The sequence below is a fragment of the Electrona antarctica genome (genome assembly GCF_951216825.1).
Source record: "Electrona antarctica genome assembly, chromosome: 2".
Lineage (NCBI taxonomy): Eukaryota > Metazoa > Chordata > Actinopteri > Myctophiformes > Myctophidae > Electrona > Electrona antarctica.
The window spans coordinates 27498837-27524671 of NC_136807.1; the positions used below are offsets into that span (position 1 = coordinate 27498837).

General features: G+C 42.9%; 1 protein-coding gene across 2 annotated transcripts in view; it reads right to left on the reverse strand.

Moving 5' to 3' along the window:
• Positions 1–25384, reverse strand: part of slc9a8 (solute carrier family 9 member 8) — a 75870-nt gene extending 50486 nt beyond the window's left edge. For both annotated transcript variants that reach the window (XR_013788836.1, XM_079492903.1), the window contains exons 1-4: positions 25068–25384; positions 21579–21757; positions 13231–13311; positions 8300–8358 (exon numbers count right to left, since the gene is read on the reverse strand). Coding sequence is in view for 1 of the 2 variants with exons in the window: in XM_079492903.1 (XP_079349029.1) it covers positions 8300–8358; positions 13231–13311; positions 21579–21757; positions 25068–25267 (519 nt within the window). In the remaining variant the exon portion in view is untranslated. The remainder of the gene's footprint in view (positions 1–8299; positions 8359–13230; positions 13312–21578; positions 21758–25067) is intronic.
• Between the last annotated feature and the right edge of the window lie 451 nt (positions 25385–25835).

Sequence of the window (25835 nt, forward strand, 5' to 3'; positions counted from 1 at the left end):
TACATTCATTTGATCAGATGTTTTTGTTAGCTACGTCGATCACCTATAGTACCGACCCTTGTTATATATTCTCCGACTATGCATGTCACGATGACTAAACCAGTTAGATCTATCCATATATGGTTCTACCACATCTATCTGATATCAGCACTAGGTCGGCTCGGGCCAAATATAGGGATCGTCTTACTAGACATGTCATATTAGGGCATTTTCGAATACAATAAAATTACCTTTTAGCGAAGGCATCAGCCTTGGTGGTAACTCCGGTGGGGAGAAGAAAAAACAGTGCACACGTGTAATCCGCGAGGGTGGATGTTGCAGCCCGGCCAACGGTCTGGGACTGGAGAATGCCACTGGACACGGATGGATCATTTTTCAGATTGTTTTTTTTGCGGCGACTGCAAACCTGGCTGAAAAACTCTTCCTCCAGTGCCCACCTCGGAGGAGTCAACCAACCCCCCTGTTCACTGGGGGCTGGGCGTCAGTTTCCAATAGGAAAGCATACACGTGTGTCACGTGACACGGGAATTCTGGGAAATGTAGTTGATATTTATGCTCAATACTATATACAGAGGTGCGGACCGAATTAATATATTGGTATTAATAAAAAAAGAGAACTACGGAAAATCACGTACAGGGCAGAAAAGACTAATGCAAAACTCCACGTGTTTTCCAGTAGTAATCTGTCTAAGGGTTAAAGATGGAGTGCCGTGATTGTTCTTTTTCTGTTTTGTATGTGTCTATGGTGTTAAAGTTACTATAATAGACCCCCAGGTGTGGTTAGAATATTCAAATATGTCTTCCCTGTGTATTTTTGGTTTCTTCCTGAAAGCCCTTGAGTCAAAAGGCCCAATCAAAAATACACATTCTTTTGTGACATCACAACCCCTCCCCTAACCCCCTACAATCTAAAATGACCCAGTTTATGGGTTAAGGGTCCATTTGGTTCTATTTATACACTCTCACTTAACTTAGCATTCAGACTTAAACCAAAAAGAGAATAATGCTTCAGGGGTGATGAATTCCATCATCTTGACATTTAGTCCAGGTGGAGCTCCAGCACAGCAGCGAAGGAGGTGAAAGTTCAACTATGATGAGTATTCTTCACATCTGGTGCAGAGAGGGAAAGCAGGCCACGCATGTACGCACTACTGACCACGCCCTGACATATACAACTGAACTTCCACATGCTCGCGTGCACAGTACGCATATGTTGACTAACAGCCATGATATGAACCAACAGGTACCCAGTGTACCTGTTCGTACACATAGTAGTAGGCAATGCACGCTCTTCAATTGCACATGCATGTGCACGTGTCATGCACAAGAGATGAGTGTTTGATGTCTGTCCGCTCCCCTCACCACCTCCATTGTGTTTTCTTTTTTTTGGGGGGGGGCTTAGGTTTGTCTAAATGTCACCAGGGAGTGTCACCTCTCTGGAGACAACATTCTAAAAGACAGGGTGATGAAACCGTCAAGAAATGATTCATCACACAACTGTTAAGGCGGATGGAAGAACTTGACCTAAATGACAAAAGACTAATGCTGGAGACAGAGGAGAAGATGCAGCTGAAAGAGGAGTGGATGGAGTGCTATGAGAGAGAGAGAGAGAGAGATACTCTTAGGATGTAGACTCCCTTGAGGCTGTGCGTTGACACACAGCAGTGACATCATCACCACATAGGGGGGAAATTGCACCCTGAAACTACAATTAAAATCTCTCTCTCTCTCTGCCTCTCTGTCTCTGCCTCTCTCTCTCTCTAGATCTATTCTGAGAGTACGTCCCATTTCTACGGGGGGCTTTACGAACGACCACTGCAGCCCAGTCAGTGAGTGTACTGTAATGGAAAACTGCTGGTAGCATCATCATGCAAAAGCAAACTATGAATTACAGAATGGATGAAAAAAGGAGGGAAAAAAAGGGTAATTGTGACAGCCCCAGAATTCACACCGGGATGGTTTACCAGGCTCACAGGCTAAGCACACACAATCCACGCATTTTCGTATAGGTGTGTTTTACTGTGTAATATTATTAATTTTATCTGTGGTCCAATATTTGAATCATTGAACTGAATTTTATTTCTTTGTTTTTTTTGAAGGGCGCTAGCCCCTCCTATATACAGGTTTAATGTTTGTTTTTAGTTCAATGTTTGTTTTAAAAACACCATTGACAATGAAGGACAAGGATAATTTACGTCATCTTGTCCCTAACACAAACATTAAATGTCATTAACAATAAACGGTTTTGACACCGTTTGTTTTACATCATCATTACATCACCTACTCATAGCAACACAGAGACGGCACCCGAGTTCTCCTCCCATCCACTTGCATTAAGTTGCTCAATAACGCATGAGGCGATTTCACTCCTCCTTCCGGGTAGGAACAGAGTGCATTCTGGGATTGATTGAACGTGCTGGCCATTGACTATCATTGCACGCGTTCAGCATTCACGTGTCATCATGAACGTGCGCACTAATAGTCAACCGACCAGCGCGTTCATGTGTTTGGCCCAGTGCTGCAATACCAAATTCGACCACTATGTCCATTTCGCCTCAGGGTTTCCTCCGGGTGCCGTCTCTATTAATATATACTCTAAGTAGCAACATGAGTTAGACTTTAATATATTAGCGCCCCTCACTTCACACGGGTGTGATTTGTTTTTTAGATATGAGAGCTTTTTACACTTTCTACACCCTGAAGATAGGCGCAAGCTGAATTTTAAGGTTTTCCATTGAAACACAAGGCCTTTTACTTATCAAACCTCCCCCGAGTCCATTGTATGCCCTTCCTTGGTCCTAATTTCTCTTTCTCCTGAATATTATTCCCTTCCATGAGCACCGGTGGTTTGATACCAGTAGCAGTGCTGTAACTTCTCTCTCCTACATATCCTTCTACCCTAATAGAAAGGGGGTACACAAGCACATGGCCGTTTATCCGTGCTTCTTCTCCTATACTATACTATACTACCAAAATACAAACCACTCCGTTAGCACACTCTCTCAAAAATCCTGCACGCCACCCGAATCCATATGCACTACATCGCTTCCCCACAACTGCCATATTTACTGTACAAATATTACTTTCGTCAGACACACTTATTGCGCAACATTTCGCTGCGATGCAAATTACATCACAACTTCCTCATTTCCCGGCAGTACAGTACAGAAGAGAACAGAGGAGTACAGTACAGTACAGTACAGTACAGTACAGTACAGTACAGTACAGTACAGTACAGTACAGTCTTTATTTTGTATCCTTTATTTACCCAGGGAAGTAGCTGAGCACAGGTGCTCATGTTCAGCAACGCCCTGCAACAGTACAGTACAGTGGAGCACAGTACAGTGTAGTACAGTACAGTAGTGTAGTACAGTACAGTACAGTACAGTACAGTACAGTACAGTACATAAATTCTAGTTTTATTAATTTGAGATATATATATATATATATATATATATATATATATATCTAGAGAGAGAGCTCACATTGGTTCTTGACTGGGGGGATACCAGGAGGTCCGCAGCAAAAGTAGTTAATATTGCGTCACAATCATTGTAACTAGGGTTAGATTCCGATCATTTGAAAATTACATGATCTGCAACTGATTTCCGATCCCCCGATCCGATTGGGACAACGCAAATTTTAACCACATTAAACATTATGTAATACTTTGGCTACTCAAAAACAGAAGATATACAAGCTCACATCTGCTGTTTTTGAAACATTGTAAAAATGTGTGCAGATCTTTGCAAGCATCTTTTTTTACTCCAATCTTATGGGGGTCCCAGGAACAAAATATTTTAGATATAGGTAGGTCCGTAGCCAAATACATATAATGTTGGGGGTCCTTGACATGAAAAGGTTTGAGCACCACTGATATAGAAACATAAAAAAAAAATCTCCCCAGAAATCTGTTAGGATTCAGAAAAACATTTTTTAGAATCGGCCTCAGGTCTTAATGGGTTAAGCTGACTCTGGGAGCTATGCTCACGAATTGATATGCATATTTGTGCAAAATGGGGCGAATAAATAATGTCTCTTGCATCTTGAGCACAAGAAGACGACTGGTGGCTGTTGGAGGCGATGGATGAAGGGAGCAGGGTAGCAGAGAGCCAGGGATGACAGGATGCCTGCAAGGGCTTCTGTGGCCTGGCTTCTGCTGCTGCTTATAGCAGGGCTGTATCCTGGAGGCGAGAGCTAGCCTGACTCACTTCACTGTCAGCTTGGCTTCAGAAACCAGGCTATGGCTGGAGGAGATGGAGAGCCCACATTCAAGATGGCTATAGGTGCAGTGGTGCCAGATTTTACGAGAGAAATAAGTGATTCTCGGACGCCCGTTTGATATGCACTAGGCCACAGACCCCAATTTGATCAAAAAAGCACTGTTTATTTAACTCTGAGAGTGTACAGACTCAACCAAATATGGGCTGTACGAGTCCATTTGTTTCCATCTCAGAGTTAAATACCCGTAATTCCGTAAAGGACCCCGGACCTCACGTTGAGAACCAGTATGGGGGGGAGAGAGAGAGAGACAGAGAGACAGAGAGAGAGCAGTATTAACAAGAATTAACCCATTTAAACCTGAGGCCGATTCTAAAAACGCCTCCTAAAACCTAACCTAAGGTTTTCTGAAAAACTTAAAATTCTTATTAAAAAAATAAATGATGGTATATGAGACACAGAGTGCGCATTCGGCATTTAAGGTAAAACAACGTATAGGTTACACCAGGTCTAAATGGGTTAGGCAGAAGCTGTCCATTAACTTTGGATAGCAAAGCATTGACCATAGGCAAGTGCAGCACTGTACGCACATTTTCAACAGGGGCTGCGTCTGAAAAACAATCATGTTGACAGTGTCTTGGCATCGCCAGCGGCTGTGTTCTGCAGTGAGCCTGAGCGAACAACAACACAGGTTACGTTGGTACAAACTACTCCATCTCTATCCGCTCTACCCCCGCGAGACTCTCTCTCTCTCCTAAACAAACAGGTCAGAATAGTATACTACTGTAATGGATTTGCATCATGACCACTTAGTCAAAAGCACGATTAACGCGTATATGCGTGTCCGCCCCTGCAGAAGTAAGACTGTGAAATCAGGGAGGAACCTCCGCACCTATATCCCTACTCAGAGATGACTCATGTTCTGTGAAACTGAAAATAGGTAACATTTAAGAGATGAAGCTAAAAGCTTGACCAATCTTGCGAGAGTCGTAGACTTCCTAGTAAAAAGTGCAAAATCAATTCTAGTCAGTCTGAAAAACTGATTTATTTCAAGATTTTCAAATATTTCAAATAAAAGCAATGTGCTGATCTACAAGCTCATAACGTGTCATGTTGTGAGCTTGTAGTTCAGCTATTTTTGAGAACTTTGGAAAAGGGTTTAAAATGTCCACCTACTATATAATTAGACCTACTCTATTAGAAAGGGAGGAGAAACATGCACATCCGCAAATTAGACCCATTTCATCCCACGGGTGCTTCTCAAGTGAGCGACGAGCGTGTGGGTGGGAGGGGGCAGTTAAGGTAACATGTCTTGCTCAGGCTCTCTCTACCCATTCAGCAATGCTGTCCCCAACCTTTGAAAAGGTAATACAATGTTCATCTGTAATGGACATTGGATATGCCCCAAAATAGGGTCGGCAGGTTGCAAGTGGTTAAAACTTGGGACACGTCGGCTGCATAATTGCCGACGACAATGTAAAAAAAAAAGTCAAATAGTGGGCGTCTGGGCGATATATCGGCCGATATATCAGTCAGGCTCTAGATGAAGCCTCCTTAGACGCAGGCAGACAAAACGTGCCTGTACTGATCATGTACCAGGGTTATTCAAGGTAAGTTATGGTACGAGGGGGAATAGGATATCATGTCGGGAGTTCTCAGATGAGTGCTCATGATGACAGACACATACTGTACGAGCAGATACACACAGTTTTGGACATACAAGGTTCCCCCTACCCAATAGCTCCGACTATTATTTATTCACAAGATCTTGTTCATATTTTTCATTGGTTAAATATTGTTGCTGTCGGGCAGAAAATTCTTAGCTCCATATTTTAACTGTTTGTATTATTTCGTAAATGAATGCCCTACTTGATCATACAACAGCGTCAAAAAGTAGCAGATCCACAAGCTCAAAAGTGGTGTGACACGGTTTGAGCTTGTCCATCTGCTACTTTTGCTATTTGAAACCCTACAGAAAGCCCATTTACACTTTTGAGTTAAAGCTTGAGCTTTTTTTTAAGCTTGTAGATCGGCTATGTTTGCCCGGCACACTGTATGGCGAAGTAGTAGCCTTTAGTTCATACAATTATGAGCACAAAAAAAAGCTGAAACATAGAGATATGAGGTTTTTGTCCAACAGACATCCTGATAAGAGACACTCTGGAGGGCCATGGGGAGGATGAGGGACAGTGGGGAGGGTGGGGGGTTGGCTGGGGGTAAACTGGGGGGAAAGGGGGCTCTGATTACTGGGACCGATGACTCAGCAACACTCTGGGGGCCCCCGGGCTGACAAACAATGGGCCCCTGTGTGCAGGACCCATTGACACAACCTGCCTCTTTTACTAAACCCCATCCCATTCCCCACCCCACTCACTCTTTCTCCCTCTATATCTGCTATCTCTCTCTCTCTCTCTTGTTCGTTTGTTCCCCCGCTCTCACTGGCAGAGAACAAGGAATGTTAATTAAAGGCTGCATAGGCAACCAGAAGAAACAGAGAGCTCAAAGGGAGGGGGGAGAGAGGGAGAGAGAGAGAGAGAGAGAGAGAGAGAGGAGAGAGAAAGAGCAATATATTCACAACTGAGCCAATAGGGTGAATGTGATTGGAGAGACGAGGGAGAGGCAGGCAATAGAGAAGGAGAGATGAAAAGATACAGTAGAGACAAGTGTTTGCATGAAAGAGTGGGGAGAGAGGGAGAGAGAGAGATAAACTTGTCTTGCACCAAGAGAGAGTGCATCAGAGGGTGAGAGTGAACAAGTGAGAGTTTGATAGTTATTCTCAAACATTTCAATTTCAAGGACCCCCAGTCAGTGCTTCTCAAACATTTTTGTTTCAAGATAACATAACTGCATTTATTTTCCGGATCCAGCTGAAAACACCAAATAATGCATGCAAGACAGAATTAGGACAATACCCACTCATAATCATAATAAAAAAGAGAGCATTTGAATTTTATAACCACCTAAAATAAAGTGACCCAGATGCACTCCATAACAAGGCACTCACACACACACACACAGAAACTCTAGAGAGCCAGCTGGTCCTGGAACAAACACAAGCAGAGCCACCAGATAGAAAACTCACTGGACTAAACCAAATTATAAAACAACTACAGGATAGCAATCTGACACATTGACAAAAAGCAACCCAAAAGCAGAGCAGACTAGAATGCGATTTGGCCCTAAACAGAGAATACACCGCCACATCATACCCGAGCACTGTGACCGGGAGAATTTTCTAATGTGACTTCCTGGACATGAAATGTGCGAGGAGCACGTGTAAAGCCAGGGATTCGAACTCGGTTCTCCTACGTGAAAGTCCAATATCTTAACCACTAGACCAAAGGGATATCCCTAGGGACCGGGGGCGATATTAGACTTTTGAGGCCATCAGGCCGAGGCTCTGAGCCACTATGCTACACACGTCTTACTTTCGGTTTCTGTCAGAATAGATCGTACAAATAGTGAAACTTGGAGCACTCTTTACTTTTGGTTTCTATATTCCTGCAATCTGTCAGATGTCAGAATCAATCGTACAAATAGTGAAACTTGCAGCACTCTTTACTTTTGGTTTCTATATTCCTGCACTCTGTCAATGTCAGAATCAATCGTACAAATAGTGAAACTTGGAGCACTCTTTACTTTTGGTTTCTATATTCCTGCACACTGGCGTGTATTCAGCTGCCTCAGCTTCAAACTGGGCAGAACGGTACGACTCATCACAGAGTAGCAAACGCTTAGTGGAATTACCAGTTGAAAATAACACTTTAGTGGACCCGACTTTCTCTCTCCCTCTGATCTGATTCGATCAAAATAGTAAATGCGGCTTTGCCCTCAATGCCCTCAGTATACACACATATCTGACTAATTACCTAAGACAAGTGAGCGACAGACACTCTGTAGACTGTACATACAATCATACATGTATAGTGTTTAGGTCGCATTTACTATGAAACCGTGCATTTCCCGTCAGTCGGTTGTTTGGTTGGTCACTATATGGTCATGCTTCGTCACATCATCAAGGATGGAGATCCCTGAAGTCATCAATATTACGTTTTTCTGTACAACATTCTTACTGTACCTTCCAGTTGGCCAGCTCCTGAAACTCGATGATCTTAATGATGCCTCCCATTATGATCCCTGCAAAAAGGAGGAGAAAGTTTCACTCACATCACTTAAAAACACAAAAAGGCCTTTTCCGTAAATCACCTCATTTCTGCCATAACATGTATATTGTATGTATTTGTTTGTATGTTGATTGCTTTTGTATGGATAGTTATATTTCTTTGGGATTCCTCTTCATATTGTGTTATAACTTGTTCTGTTACCTCTCTTATCCTTGGCTTTTAAATTGTATGATTTATATTATGCTTCTGTTCCAATTGCCCTTTAAAACCACTACCATTTTGAAAAGTGCTATTCAAATAAAGATATTATTGTATGCATGTTCACATAACCTCTGTCATGGTCATTTCCAACTAGGGTCGTTTTTTATTATTAAAAAGAAAATGTAAATTATTGTGACAACAATACCATATCATCATCGACATAATAATTATCGACAGCAAGCTATTTGGTCAAAACAACATATCATATTTGATTTGGTTCAATTTCGTCCAGCCCTATAGTTCCAGCAGCACTCTCTAAATATTTCACCATTGCATATGAAATGTTTAAAAGAACAGGCCCCAGCACCACTCACTGGCACCAGCCTAGACGGCAGCGTGAATGCATGAATGGAAGATGTACAGTACAAGTTAACGCTGGGAGTTATTATTGATGCGGCTAAACATAATGGGAGGCCTGCTTGGCAACGTCCATTACGGTTTATGGTCAGATGACACTATTGTGTAAGAGGGGCTTTTGTCTTTAGTTTCCTCTTTGAAAAAGGCCCCTGTGGGCATTTTTTTTTGCTTTTAAAAAGGGAGAGCAGAGCTATCTTTGTTATTACACAGTAAAATCCTCAGTGTTGTTAATTTCTCTCCAAGATGGAACCAAAGGGACCCTTACGACCGGGTCCCTGTGTACATTATCAGAGATAAAGACCCGTATGTGTCCATGTATGCGTTCTCAGAGTTAAATGAACACGGATAATTTGACAGTTTATACAGCTCAGAAGAACACATTCATAAACCACTTAAACCCTTTGTTGACTGGGGGTCCTCTAGAGAGCTCTAGACTTAGTCGTCTGCCATTTTCCACTTAGAGTCTACACCAGATTTCTTGTTCACTGATCGCCGATCTACAAGATCACAACACGGCATGACTCGTTGTGAACTCAGGGTCTCAAAAGCAAGTACAGGTCATGTTCTACTGTTGTCATGTACAGGTCATGTTCTACTTGACCAAAGATCATGTCCACTTAACAGAGAAAACATAATAATAAACAACTGAGCAAGTGTATATGTGGGGGGGGGGGGGGGGTCACCATTACTAGTGGAATGTGCACGCATTCCAATAGTAATCACTAAGCACTGCGCAAAATTGGCCGTTGGGGCAACGAGAGAGCCAACACCACTGACTTGCCCAACCGTTTTTTTTACTTGCCCCGGGCAATAGGGCAATCCCTGCAGTGAACCTGTAGATCTGCCATTACCGCCAAATGTTCACACCAGAATGGGGATGCTAAGGGCTCATAGTTAAAAACAAAAGAGGAAAGAAACATTACACCAGTGTGAACTGAGCTGTTCAACTATACTTTTATGTATGTTTATATGCTCATTTAAATGTATGTTTATATATATGAATATGTGTAGGTGAATGTATATATCTAAGGACAACATGAATGTATGCACTGTGCAGGTAGACGGATATCCATCAGTCTACAACACTGCACTTAAATATGCAAATGAACTCCAGGGGTAGGGCCCGACAAGCCTATGGCTTCTCCCTAGCCCTTTTTCAGATATTGGACAGGACATAAGCAACGGACACTCAAAAGAAGTAGAAAAAAAAACAAAAAAACATTGAAATGTGTTTTATGTATGAACTGTATGTCCACCATTCCGAAAATAAAACTGAACTGAACAACTGAACTGAATTGTTATATTTACTGTAGTAACTAAACGTTTGCAAATAATAGTGGAGTAAATATATTTACAATATTTTCCGTTGAGTTGCGTGGCAAATCATTGGTGCGGTTTGAGCTTAAGGCGCTTAAGACGAGGTTGCAATTGAGAAAGTAGTACAGTAGCTTGCACATCAGCTATTTTGACATTTTTATGAAAGTAAATTATAAAATATGTCAGTAATGTCTTACTGTCATTTAAGTCATGTGCAATGTTTGATTACAAAGCCTAAAAGGCAAACAGTAATGTAACTTCTTATTCATAAATTTCAGTGTTCAACGGCAAAATGTTCGTTCATCGCAATCATTTTTGAAAACTAATCGTGATGCAAAATTACATAATGGTGACAGCCCTATGTGGGGTGTGAGACGAGGGGGGTGGATGAGCACAAAACCACTGCACAAAACGAGACAGAAACACCGGCACAGTGAAGGAAAGAATGGGTGGAGGAAGGAAACCAAGCAGTCTGTCCCGATTTGTATAAGCAGTGTTATCTCTCTTGGACAGAGCCAGAGGACCCATGCAGCTGCAACTGCAAGGCACTCGAGACAAGGTCTGTCTGCGATGCGTCACGCAGGGATACGCAAGAGGAAGGGAAGGGGTCAGCGGTGGTTCAGAGTGGCCGTGGCTGGCTGCACGAGCCAGCATAGAAAATAACACGACCACGGACGGCACGAGCGGGGAAAACCAAAACATGACCTCCATTGTCCTGGCGAAAGAAAGCATTGGGGGTTTTGGCTCCAGAAAAAAACACTTTTTCCCCCTAACTTTTAACCGTATTTTGAAGAGCCAAAACTTGAATACTCATTGAATGCTCAAAAAATAGAAGTCGGACGATTGTCAAATGGTAACTGTACGAGTGTGTATCTGTGTGCACACTGCATGTCTCTCGTTGGCGTCTATTTATAACTAGCCGTGGCGTTATTATGGATCCACCGCAGCCAGTAGTGAGCTGCTTGCGCAAAGTTGACGGCCAAGATGAGAAATGCCATTTCTCGAATTCCGCATTCCCCATTCTAGTGTATAAGGCAGCCTAGAGGGCGAGCCAAAGAGTACACTGGTCATATGTCACTGACATGATCCCAAAAATCAATTCTATGGTTTTAGGCCAGGGGTTCTCAACCTGGTGGTCGCGACCCCTTTGGGAGGGGTCGCCAAATTATTTTGGGGGGGTCCCCAGATTAATATTATTTATATATTTTTTGCAACTGAATGGCTGGAAAATGGAAATTAAGAGTTTACATAGTACACTTTTCTATAATTACGGATGGTTATTGTAGCAGTCAATTTGTATTGGGGGTGGGGAGGGGGTCGCGAGACATGGCCAAAGCATTTCCGGGGGTCCCCAGCCAAAAACATTGAGAACCCCTGTTCTAGGCAACACAGAAGTTGCGGACCTCACAAATACGACCAAATCAGTTGAGCTGTTCCTGAGAGCAATTTCCATAAAAGCCCCATTATGATGAGAAATCCTGATTGTTCAAACTTGCATATTTGTGGGGATAGAAAATACACAGGGGAGCTCAAAAAACACATTTTCTTTTTGAAAAAGTTGAATTTTATGTTATAGGTCCTTTAATAGATTATTCTACTGTGGAACATCTCCAAGCACATCTGTGCTGCATAAGGCTGTATTAAAAAAACTATTTTCATCTGCCTGGATCTAAATGTAGACATCTCTATAGTAGAAGGCCGGACACTACCTAGGAAATCTGCGTGAGAGTTTTATACCGTGACATGCAGTATAGCTTTGTAGAGAGAGAAAAATGGGAGGGAAAGAGATGAAAAGAAGGAGAACAGCCATTTTAGATTGAGAACAGCCGTTCATTATTTATACAAAAGCAGAGTGGAGCATTGTTGCCAACTCCAAAATTAGTCTCTGAGTGATTTTCTGCTTATTTTTTCCCGGAACCGTCACTGCCTTGCCAAACAACAGACTGTACTTACTTTACTGTATACATGAGGTAACAGTCTAAAAATATTTGAAGAGAGTGTATGTGATGTTTTGGTAATTTAATTGAATACAGTTACAGCTCTATATTCTGATAGCAAAAATTTCTGTAGAAGAGTGTTTCTTCAATAACAGGGGTCTGTCTTCCAGTCTCTCCAGCTCTTAAACCATTTCGACCTGAAGTCAGTTTTAAAAATGCATTCTAATTCCTAACCTAAGTTAGGATTAAACTAACCTACCTTTCTGTTAACTCATTTATTGCGGCTAGCTGTTAGCATAAATCCCAGTTCCAGGTGCCACCATACGCGTTCACTTTAAAAGTCGGAGTTTGCCTGCCCCCCACACACACACTCGCTACACACACTCGAGTACCTTTCGTCAGAAGCCTTTACATAGTGGGAGCGTCGCGGTACAAAGTCACAAATTAAATCCGAAATTTGGATGGCAGAAGATCCACCAAGGACAGCTCTCCTAGATTCCGACTTATGGACGTTTAGAAATCCTCCTTTCAACTGCTTTACACGGTGAATATATGACCAATGTTAAAAGCCACCGTGGGACTCAACCATTATATAGACAAAGTATACATTGGGGTCCATATATATATACGGACCTGGGATATGATGTCCCCTAGCGTCAGGGTCCGTATATATACGGACATGGGAAAGAAATAATTAAAATAATTATAATCATGTTGCTATATACAGTATATAGCAACATCATGTTGCTATATACAATAGCAACATTTAAATGGCACAGATACTTTCCTGGATCTTTTTTTCTATTATGTCACCTTAATTCCTATCTCACTTTATCCTGTATCCTGTATGGGGTTCCCTCCCCCGATTGGATAAAATTGGCATCCTGACCTGGAAGATTCTGTTTACTTACTTTAAGAGCTGAACAAACACTCTATAAGCAATGAAACAGCATATTGAGCACTTGTTTTACAACAAGTATAGCCAGTGCATGTTATATAATAACAATACTCACCTAAGGACACAACCGCTACACTCTCAGGGAGGAAATGCAGCTTGAACTTAATAAGCAGATGCACCAATATGATGCAGATACCTGTGGGAACACAGAGAAAAAACACATTGACTCATAAACCCTGGCCAGCATTTCTGCAAAGCTGTGGTCCCAGTTTGACATGCAGTTTGACATGCATTAGTCTACAGCCCCCCTTTAATGGCATTTCTATCTCTGGGACCCCCAATTTATATTGTAAAATGAATGTTAATTTAACTCCGAGAGTGTACAAATGGAACCAAATGGTTTGGCTACACACAAATTACCATATTGGTCATGAACTTGCCCCAAAACAAACAGGAACAACAAAGAGGAACTTGATATTCAAACATATAAGCAGGTAGTGCAACTGCAAATGATTGTTGCCTATCATACGCATAACAGATTTTCAGCACAAAATGTGTTCTTTGCAGAGAAGCCCATGGCATTTTGCGATCTGATCTGTATCCATTTCACCCTGTACTATTTAAAATGTTAATACAAATATTCTATTCGATTCAAAGACATAGCATTTCAGAATTGTGACAGCCCTACTTGTAGATCTGCTATTTTCCCCATTTGTTGTACGACAAACGTACATAAGACCCAAGTGGTTAAAGGGTAATTGGAGTGAGATCCCCACAGAGCCCATTAGGAAGTGGTGTCTAGCCCCAGGGGGAGGGGTGCGCGGGGAGCAATTACAAGGTCCAATATCTCTACTGAGGGACATCTCAGCACACCGCCTGGAGGGCTGGGGATCGAACCAAGAACCTTGTGATTCCCACGCCACCCGCTCTACCTTCTGAGCCACCCTCCTCTCCTCTACCCAGGGGATATGTGTAGTCATCCCCGATGGGACAGGGATAATTAACTTTTCTGCATCTGCATTCAATTATTAAATCCCAATTGGGGCCACTAGAGGCTAAATGGTACACAAATCCTACAAATGGTCTCCTAAGAATGCGCTGTCTGACCTTGCAACTGTCTGATAGTTACTGGTGATAGATCCCACGAGTGTGTGGCTTGTGTCAATCGGGTCCAATATTAAGCTTGATGTGACCATGGGGCTAAAGAATGGTTCAGAAGATACATTACAGATGATATAATCACTATTGTCAACAACAGAATGTGGAGGGGTGTTGTCCATTTGGGGTAGTTTTTGACTGCTAGTTGTGTCTAGAGTGTTTTGGCTACATTTAGCTGCTACATCCACATCCGGGATAACATCCAGTCCATCGGTAAAAGTGCTCCGCTGCTATAAATCGCTGGGCGCTATGATTTAATGGATTAAATAACACCGGGCAATCTGTGTCACTTTATACGTTGGCAATTCAAAAATAGCATATATACAAGCTCATAGCACACACATTTTTAACAAAACTCTTTGCTTCTGTGGGTCCCTGGAACTTTTTTTTTGTTCAGATGGGGTCGGTGGTCAAATACATATAATGTTGGGGGTCCACTGATATAGAAACATTTATTTTTATTTTTATGAACACAATTTCGCATACATTTGTAGAATGGGCATCAGGCCTTAACAGGTTAAAATAATGAGTAGAATAGAAGGTTACAGACAGACCCATTTTCACACCTACAGTAGCACTCCTGGAATGTGGGTGTGACGCATAGTTTATACCAAAGTGGTTTTCTGCCAAGCGTTTTTCTGCCAAAACATCTGCATCACCTTTACATAATGCTAGAGCTTGACTGATGGCAGATTGTTGGATCCAATTCGGAGAGTATTAGATCACTGATGATTACCAATGTTTTAACCTATATTAAAATAATAATACAAAAATGAAAAGTACAAATATTTTTAATCAATTTGATAAAAATGTCTATTTGAGAAACGTATAAGCCAACAAATAAATTGCACACATTTTGCACACATTTTGATAGATGCAGAATACTAACTAGTGTAAACTTCAATTATGAAAAAAACATTACTACATTACTTACAACACTTTAATCACACAATGAAGACCCCTCCCTCAATCATGTAACATGTAAGGATAAAATGACTTAGGCCAATATCTGAACATGCCATTTTAACTTAGGCAATTATAAACCTTATTTAGGCCAAATTACTTCTTATTCTGCAGTAAGTGACTTAGGCAAAATGTTTTTATTCCAATTATTTTTAATAGACCATGGTTTAGGGTCAGCCACAGAGTGTTTAAAATAATATCAGTCACAAAGACATTTGATACTGAAGGGGAGTGAATGGGAGTGAATGGGACTGAATGGGAGTGAATGGACTGAATGGGACTGAATGGGAGTGAATGGACTGAATGGGACTGAATGGGAGTGAATGGACTGAATGGGAGTGAATGGACTGAATGGGAGTGAATGGACTGAATGGGAGTGAATGGACTGAATGGGAGTGAATGGGAGTGAATGGGAGTGAATGGACTGAATGGGAGTGAATGGACTGAATGGGAGTGAATGGGACTGAATGTGAGTGAATGGGAGTGAATGGGAGTGAATGTGAGTGAATGGACTGAATGGGAGTGAAGGGGAGTGAATGGGACTGAATGTGAGTGAATGGTACTGAATGTGAGTGAATGGGAGTGAATGGACTGAATGGGAGTGAAGGGGAGTGAATGGGAGTGAATGGGACTGAATGGACTGAATGGGAGTGAATGGGACTGAATGTGAGTGAATGGTACTGAATGTGAGTGAATGGGAGTGAATGGGAGTGAATGGACTGAATGGGAGTGAAGGGGAGTGAATGGGAGTGAATGGACTGAATGGGAGTGAATGGACTGAATGGGAGTGAATGGGACTGAATGGACTGAATGGGAGTGAATGGGAGTGAATGGGACTGAATGTGAGTGAATGGTACTGAATGTGAGTGAATGGGAGTGAATGGACTGAATGGGAGTGAAGGGGAGTGAATGGGAGTGAATGGACTGAATGGGAGTGAATGGACTGAATGGACTGAATGGGAGTGAATGGACTGAATGGGAGTGAATGGACTGAATGGGAGTGAATGGACTGAATGGGAGTGAATGGGACTGAATGTGAGTGAATGGTACTGAATGTGAGTGAATGGGAGTGAATGTGAGTGAATGGGAGTGAATGGGAGTGAATGGGAGTGAATGGACTGAATGGGAGTGAATGGACTGAATGGGAGTGAATGGACTGAATGGGAGTGAATGGGAGTGAATGGGACTGAATGGGAGTGAATGGACTGAATGGGAGTGAATGGACTGAATGGGAGTGAATGGGAGTGAAGGGGAGTGAATGGGAGTGAATGGGAGTGAATGGGAGTGAATGGGAGTGAATGGACTGAATGGGAGTGAATGGACTGAATGGGAGTGAATGGACTGAATGGGAGTGAATGGACTGAATGGGAGTGAATGGGAGTGAATGGACTGAATGTGAGTGAATGGACTGAATGGGACTGAATGGGAGTGAATGGGAGTGAAGGGGAGTGAATGGGAGTGAATGGACTGAATGGGAGTGAATGGACTGAATGGGAGTGAATGGGACTGAATGTGAGTGAATGGGAGTGAATGGGAGTGAATGGAGTGAATGGGAGTGAATGGACTGAATGGGAGTGAATGGGAGTGAATGGGACTGAATGTGAGTGAATGGGAGTGAATGGGAGTGAATGGGAGTGAATGGACTGAATGGGAGTGAATGGACTGAATGGGAGTGAATGGGAGTGAATGGGACTGAATGTGAGTGAATGGTACTGAATGTGAGTGAATGTGAGTGAATGGGAGTGAATGGGAGTGAATGGACTGAATGTGAGTGAATGGGAGTGAATGGGAGTGAATGGGACTGAATGGGAGTGAATGGGAGTGAATGGGACTGAATGTGAGTGAATGGTACTGAATGTGAGTGAATGGGAGTGAATGGGACTGAATGGGAGTGAATGGGAGTGAATGGGACTGAATGGGAGTGAATGGGAGTGAATGGGACTGAATGGGAGTGAATGGGAGGTCTGTTACTATGGGACTGATAATATAGGAGTGAATGGGAGGGAATGGGACTGAATGGGAGTGAATGGGACTGAATGGGAGGTAGTTACTATGGGACTGAATGGGAGTGAATAGGAGTGAATGGGAGTTAATGGGGGGTACTGTTACTATGGGAGTGAATGGGAGTGAATGGGATTTAATGGGACTGAATGGGAGTGCATGGGAGTGCATGGGAGTGAATGGGAGTGAATGGGATGAATGGGAGTGACAGTCCCATAGTAACAGTACCTCCCATTCACTCCCACTCACTCCCATTCAGTCCCATTCAGTCCCATTCAGTCCCATTCACTCTGAATGGGAGTGAATGGGATGAATGGGAGTGACAGTCCCATAGTAACAGTACCTCCAATTCAGTCCCATTCACTCCCATTCACTCCCATTCAGTCCAGTTCACTCCCATTCACTCCCATAGTAACAGTACCTCCAATTCACTCCCATTCACTCCCATTCACTCCCATAGTAACAGTACCCCCCATTCACTCCCATAGTATCAGTCCCATAGTAACAGTACCTCCCATTCACTCCGATTCAGTCCCATTCACTCCCATTTACTCCCATTCACTCCCATTCACTCCCATTCACTCTGAATGGGAGTGAATGGGATGAATGGGAGTGACAGTCCCATAGTAACAGTACCTCCCATTCACTCCCATTCACTCCAGTTCACTCCCATTCACTACCATAGTAACAGTACCTTCCATTCACTCCGATTCAGTCCCATTCACTCCCATTCACTCCCATAGTAACAGTACCTCCAATTCACTCCCATTAACTCCCATTCAGTCCCATAGTAACAGTACCCCCCATTCACTCCCATTCACTCCCATTCTCTCCCATAGTATCAGTCCCATAGTAACAGTACCTCCCATTCACTCCGATTCAGTCCCATTCACTCCCATTCATTCCCATTCACTCCCATTCATTCCCATTCCCTCCCATTCACTCCCATTCACTCCCATTCAGTCCCATAGTAACAGTACCTCCCATTCACTCCCATTCAGTTCCATTCAGTCCCATAGTATCAGTCCCATAGTAACAGTACCTCCCTTTCACTCCCATTTACTCCCATAGTATCAGTCCCATAGTACAGGACCTCCCATTCCATCCCATTCACTCCCATTCAGTCCCATTCAGTCCCATAGTAACAGTACCTCCCATTCACTCCCATTCACTCCCATTCAGTCCCATAGTATCAGTCCCATAGTAACAGTACCTCCCTTTCACTCCCATTTACTCCCATAGTATCAGTCCCATAGTACAGGACCTCCCATTCACTCCCATAGTATCAGTCCCATAGTACAGGACCTCCCATTCACTCCCATTCAGTCCCATTCACTCCCATTATATCAGTCCCATAGTAACAGTACCTCCCATTCACTCCCATTCACTCCCATTTTGAAAGGTGTGTTAAAATGGCCTAAGTCACATTTTATTATGACTTAGGCAAAATAAAATGGCCTAAGTCTCACTCTTGACATAGGCCATTTTTGTAATAGGGTGTAACAGGAAGGCCTTTTACGTTAGGGCTTAGGCGACTTTACCAGAGGTGGCCAGCATCACCAGGAGTTGATTTAGGCCAAAAACTCATTTTCGGCAAAAAATTACTTAGGCCATTAGTTTAATAAGGTGACGATTTATTACTTGCGCAAGCAGAGCGCGCAAGTAATAGTTTCCGTCCATGTCGCCCTTTGATGCGTATGCGCCGTGCCAGCGTATGACGTAATGACTACTTGTGCTTGATATGGCAGTGTCAGATTACATACATGTATACATAGGGGCATTACCTTTAATCCTCCCGACACTAAAACATATCGTCATTACGTCACCATCGAAAACTAATTACACCCTGGCATTGGGTAACCTGACTCCGCCAGATGGGGCAGCAGAGAGTCCACTGGGTTCCCCCCTCCTGCTCCCATCTGGGAACTCTCAGGCAGACTTGATGCTCCGGCCACAAAACGGCATGGCCAATACGCGGCAGCTAGAGTCACACCAGGGGTGCCCAGTGGTGGGGAGGGTTAGACATGGCCAAAGCATTTCCAGGGGTCCCCAGCCAAAAATGTTGAGAACCCCTGTGTCAGAGAGCCAAGTTTAGCTGAATGAAAAAGAGCAGAGGTTTCTTTGCCTACTGTAGTGCTTGTGGCTGAGACAGTCCTATCCAATCATACACCTAGCAAGCTTCAAATATTTGCTCTCAATGTAAAATTGAGAGAAATTGTCATCATGTCCACCCATGACGTGACTGGATCTAAGTGGCATATGTGGTATGGTGGAATTCACGGTCAATCAGAAACAGAAAAAAAATCACTTGTGTGAAGTGAGGGGCGCCCTTATCATACATCACATTCCATGCTAGGCCAATCAAATCATCACAAATGCCATTCCAGTCACTTTTGGCGTCTTCACTTCTCTGCCCTGACTTTTATCCTCACTGTACTTTGCTCAGCCAATCAAATCATCGCTATAGGGGTGATTAGCCAATTTTTGTGTTCACACAAACCCTCAAAGCTGGGCATATGAGGGGCTAGCAGTAGCACCCTTCAATAACGGGGCCAGACTGCACTACTTGGTGGTGGTGCGTGTTGGTGTTTTAATACATGGACAGGGGAGATGTTCATGAGTACACACAGGCCTGTGGTACAGTCGTTGTGCCACGAGCACAAGGGATCAGAGTCAGACCATGTTACAAGGACAAGCTGTCACATAAACAATAGCTATCAAGCCTAAGAGAGACATCTTGGCTCTTACGTCATGTAAAATATATTGTATCAGAGGGCACAGGGGTGAATAACATAAGATGATCAACATAATAATGGATATAAGGTTACAGCAATCATAATAAGATAATATAATGTATTCCTCAACGGTAAGTCTTTAAATTAGACATTGCACCTTGTGTGACTGAGGGTGATTTAAAGGCAAGGGCGCTCCTGACATTACACAAACAACTTGTTTCACTTAAACCATATACTTTGTTGACTGGAGTTCCCCAGGTGTCTATACTAGGCCCCCTCCTCCACCCCGCCCCTCTACGCCAAATGTCTTTGCCGGAAATAGCTGATCTACAAGCTCACAATGTGCCGTTTGTGGTGACTCACTGTGAGCTTGTAGATCTGCTACCTTAGGGTTCAGAAGGTATAGAGATTAGAGAACTAAAGTGCATTATGGACACTGCTCTGCGTGTGGTTTCATCATGACCACAACCGTATCTTCTTCGCCCACATCCTTTCCTCTCAACCTGCCAGTAAATGGTACTTTGCAGACAGGAAAGAGGGGCCTAGCAAGCTTCTCCTGAAAGCTCTTCAAAACCGTTGACGTTGAGTTGAGTTGAGTTGAGTTGACGGCCAAGATGATCGAAGGGAAAGGCTTCCGTGAGCTGATGACATTTCTCGAATCATCTTGGCCGTCAACTTTGCGCACACTATGCACAAGCAGGAAGTAAATGGTAACGGTGCATTTATATAGTGACTTTATCCAAGGCGCTTTACATATTGTGCATGATACTAGGGATATTAATAGTTAATAGTTAATTGATGAATCACTGTTAACACTTTAATTGCGCGGGGTTATTTAATCCATTACATTATAGCGCCCAGTCGATTTATAAACACGGGGCACTTTTACCGACGGACCGGATGTTGTTCCGGATGTGGCTGTAGAAGCTAGATGTAGCCACACCACTCTAGAGGCGATCGACAACGGGAGATAAGAATAAATCTATCACGACTAGCGGCTGGACCGCGGAGGGCCGTCTAACACAGGAACTTTTTTTTATAATTAGACAGGATGATTTAGATTGCGAGTTATTAACGTTTTAGGATTTTCGTTGTCGTCGGCTAAACAGGGGAGGAACATTTTCGATGACGTCTCACTGTTGCGCAACATCGAGGATTGCACAACAGGCGCTCCCAGGCTGTGGAGCGATGCGATCCTAGAGAGAAATAAGCCAACTGAACCCATAAAGTCAACTCTTGCGAGAGAAATAATCCAAATCTCCACTGTCTCCACCATGTATGTCTATAATAATGAATGTTTTGGTCATTTATTATACTATTACAAATGCATTTTAGCCAGGGCTTAATAAGTAGAGACACCAGCCCAATTCTGTCACTCAATGTGATGCACACTCGCCCAAACCAATGTCGCTTGTGATGCACACTCGCCCAAACCAATGTCGCTTGTTCAATTTTAAATACAACTTAAGTCACCGGCAAACCAGGGAAAAAAAACGCAACTCTGGAAAAAAACAAGCCAACATTTGCGGCAAATAAACTTGGACATGGCAACCCCTGCCAACATCAAAAAGAGATACTGAAAAACAGATACAGGAAGAGTACTGACCAATAACCAACAGGCTGAAGAATATAGTCATCCCACTGGACTGCTCCTCCTCTTGGGCCTTGACACCGGTCTGAACAGGCAGCATGGGTTTAGGCGTTGGGGGAGCAGGAGGGGTGGTGGGCCGGGTAGTAGTGGTGGAATGGAGGGTCCCGTTGCCAGGACCGTCAGTGTCATTAGACCTGCCGTAAAGAGAGACAGGATGAAAGCATTTTTTCACTTTGAATTACCGAACACGGTTTGGTCGTTGTGGTGAAATTAGAGAAGTTCTTGGCTTAGGGTTGGTAGAGGCCAGGGTTTCATTGCCAGGACCGTCAGCGTCATTAGACCAGTTTGTAAACAGAGATGGGATAAAATCATTCACTTTGAATAACCGAACAAATCGGCTGGTAGAGCAGTGTTTCTCAAACTATTTAATTCCATGGACCATTACTCTGAGTATACAAATAGAACCAAATGGACATGTAAAAATGTCCATTTGGACGCTCTCATTTGGAACCCCCTAACACGGAGGGACACTGGACCCCAGATAGTGGCTTGGAGGCAGGCCCAACAGGGCCATTGAACCGGTTATGTGGAATGCTGCTTGCTTGCTACCGATTGGCCGTGGTTATAATGTTTCAGTAGACTAAAGTGAGGACTGTATTTCCTCTCCCCCAGGAATAGTTTGCTGTGATTTTTGGGTTTATATACTTTGCACTGGATTTGCTGTGATTTGCGCTTAAGTTGGTGTGACTTGTTTAAATTTGCTGTTTATAAACAGTTGTATTAACAATATCCATTGGTTCAATTTGTACACTCTGAGTTTACAGATCTGTAAGGTGGTTCTTACTGATAGCTAGAGTATACTCCTGCACAGGTGATTCACATTAATCACATTGTATACAGGATGACAAAACTGTCTACATTACATTGTTAGGCAAGAAGCAATGATCTCCACCTATTCACTTACATTACAATGTAACTACTAATAGTAGTCTGCTATGCAAACCTGTGGATTTGAGAGGGGGTACTTTTGTGCTATGGAGATATGTAATAATAATGGTGATGATGTTAGTGATATGCTTTGGCTAAATCGAGTTTTATGTTAAAAGATTAAAGCTCTATATTCTCATAGTAATCATTGGTGTATCGTGACTTTGGTGACCCACCTGGACATATATTTTACATTTATTAAAGATCTGGAAAGACCCCTTTTTTGAACAAAGTCACGATACACCAATCAAACCAAACCACATTTATCAGCTAATGTTCCAATTCCAATTTTGTCTGCTCAGGTTTTAGTTTTTTTGTTCACTAAAGAGCTGGAAAGACAGGCCATGGTACACACTTAGCCCCTTTCGGACCCTCGGTTACCTTTTGCGTCCAAAATATAGAAAAGTTAACCGAGGGTTCCGAAAGGGTCTACCCTGTTACTGAACAAAGTAAACACGCTACTATAGCAATGAGTACTATGGGGAATATAGATCTATTTAAATAACATTTAAGAATTTACAAGACACTTGTTTGTAGCCATTGTTGTCTCCACCAGGCCGAAGGCATGGCAGTACAGTACACCTACAGATTTTGTCCAAACATCACACAAATTGGTACACAGTCTCTCTAGAGCCATTCAACGAAACATGTCTTTCAGATTTTTCAGACTCCATCCTGATTGGCTAAGATTGGCTTCAAAGGTTTGCAGGAGTGCTCCGTTTCAAACAAAATGCTGCAAATCATGAACACATCGTGTGATTTCCGTGAAATTATGCACGCACAATACCACTAGGCCGAGGAAGAAATGCCACTTGAATATTTTCAATTCAGCCTCATGGTGTTATAACTATATAACTGGCCGATTTGTGTTTTTACCTATAACTGTACCGATCTGTGTAAAACCTTGTATGCACACTCCCTAGAGGCCAAGGAAAAACCTTTGCCTGGAATTTTTCACATGTGCTCTTTATAGCGCCACCAGGAGGCCGACATATGAAAAACACATTTTCTAATATTACTCCTTCAGATGTCATCCAAATTTCACGCAAATCGGTACACATGCTCTCCATAGTCATGTGATCATGTGATTTGTTTGATTTCTCATAATTATCCATCCTGATTGGCTACGATTGGCTTCTAAAGTTTTCAGGAGTAGCCCGTTTTGTACCCGTTTTGTACAAATCGCCACAACTCCTCAACGCAGCGTCCGATTGCGGTGAAACTGTGCATGCATATTCCCACTAGGCTGAGGAAGAAATGCCACTTGACAGTTTTCAAATCAGCCTCATGGTGGTGCTACAACAGGCCAAGTTGCGACACACACACACACACACACACACACACACACTCCTATCCACCTGGTGGAGACCTGTGCCCAGAAGGGCACTTTTTCTAGTTTCCCTCTGTACCAGAACTGGAGTAGTGTGGTGGTGTTTACCTGCAGAAACAAACACATTAATCTCAAATACCCAAAAAAAAGGTTTCGTTTTTGGTATGCCAAACACTAGTAGTCTAGTAGCCAAAAAGTGAACCCGGACATGTTGAGTACACCAACGTTTTAGGTTAGAAATGTTGAGTATGGGTCCCCAGCATGTAGAAACTGCCGGATGCTAACTTGCATATGTTGAGCAATTTTCATAATTGGCATAATATGTGACCATACCATTAACAACCTATAGAAGGTTTCATCATTTCATCATGCTTTATCTAGCATGTGATGTGTCAAACTAGGCGGTTTTCATGATGCTGAATCCATTCCAAGCATTAGTTTTGCAAAAAAAACACTCATTGGGCTTAAAATGGCCATGCCCAAATGCGCTGACATCATCAATTTGTGATGACGGCATTGGCCGTTTTTAGCCCAATGAGTGTTTTTTTGCAAAACTAATGCTTGGAATGGATTCAGCATCATGCAAACCCCCTAGTTTGACATGTCACATGCTACATAAAGCATGATGAAATTTTGAATATTTTGCTATATAGGTTGTAATTGGTATGGTCACATATTATGCCAATTATGAAAATTGCTCAACATATGCAAGTTAGCATCCGGCAGTTTCTACATGCTGGGGATCCATACTAAACATTTCTAACATAAAACCTTGGTGTACTCAACATATCCGGGTTCACAATGGGGATCTATGGGCTGGCTACTATAGACTATAGCCCAGAATGAGCAGAATGAGCGTAGTGCTGAGGGAACATACTGGGGCTAGCCAAATACATCCTGTTCTACCAAAACAAACAGCAAAATACAGCGAGAGGAGCTGCACGTTGTGTGGTAAACACCACCACACTACTCCAGTGGCTGATAAAGTTCTGCTGGCATAGAAGGAAATGATTCTTTAAAACGTGTTTTTAACAACAACAAAAAGATGTATCACTAAAGCACCTTAAAACTGGGAAAGCATCCGTGTCGTTTTAGATGTGTGCGTTGGCTATTAAAAAATAGCAGATCTACAAGCACACAGCTAGTAGGAATAAAAACTAAACTAGGAGAAAGAAAGGCCACCAAACCTGACAGGCTGTCCATCTTTCTGCTGTGCCTTCACGTCCTCCACATTGTTGTCATTTGTTAATGTTTGCTGGTTATTATCAACGGGAGGAACAATCTTGTTGTGACTAGGATCGACATCTCCATGTCCCTCCTGGACGCACGGGCTCGGTGTCAACAACAACAATAACAAAACAACACATTCACACACGATGCCTTTCATCCTTACACACTGATAATATATACACACACATGCGATTAAACACGAGAGACACAGGTTTGAAGTTGAACAACAGATGAAACTAACATCAGCTCCATGTCGACTCTTCCATGTTATCGTTGCCTACACGTTTACACTTCCTGTTCCTGGTTAAGCCCCTTGTGGGAGTTGTAGTTTGTAACCACTAACTATACGCGTTGTAATGAAAGGACACAATTTACATGTTTCCATCTAGAACTATCTACACATTGAGTAGTTATATTGTGTTAATATACAGTGTTTTCGTTTACAAAGTGGTGCAACATGTATAATATTGACGGCCCGACTTTATTGCTGCGTACTTCATATCCCATGAGCGCTTGTTAACCAACGAGAGTTTATAAAATGTTGCTTTCTGGTTTCTGTAGTTCCTGGGCTGAGTAGGCGTGCCAATACCCCGGTCTAGGTGGGGTGTGGCTGTGGGTGACTGACACACACGCACACACGCGCGCGCGCGCACGCACACACACACACACACACACACACGCACACACACGCGCGCGCGCAAGCCCATAACACGGCACAACAACAT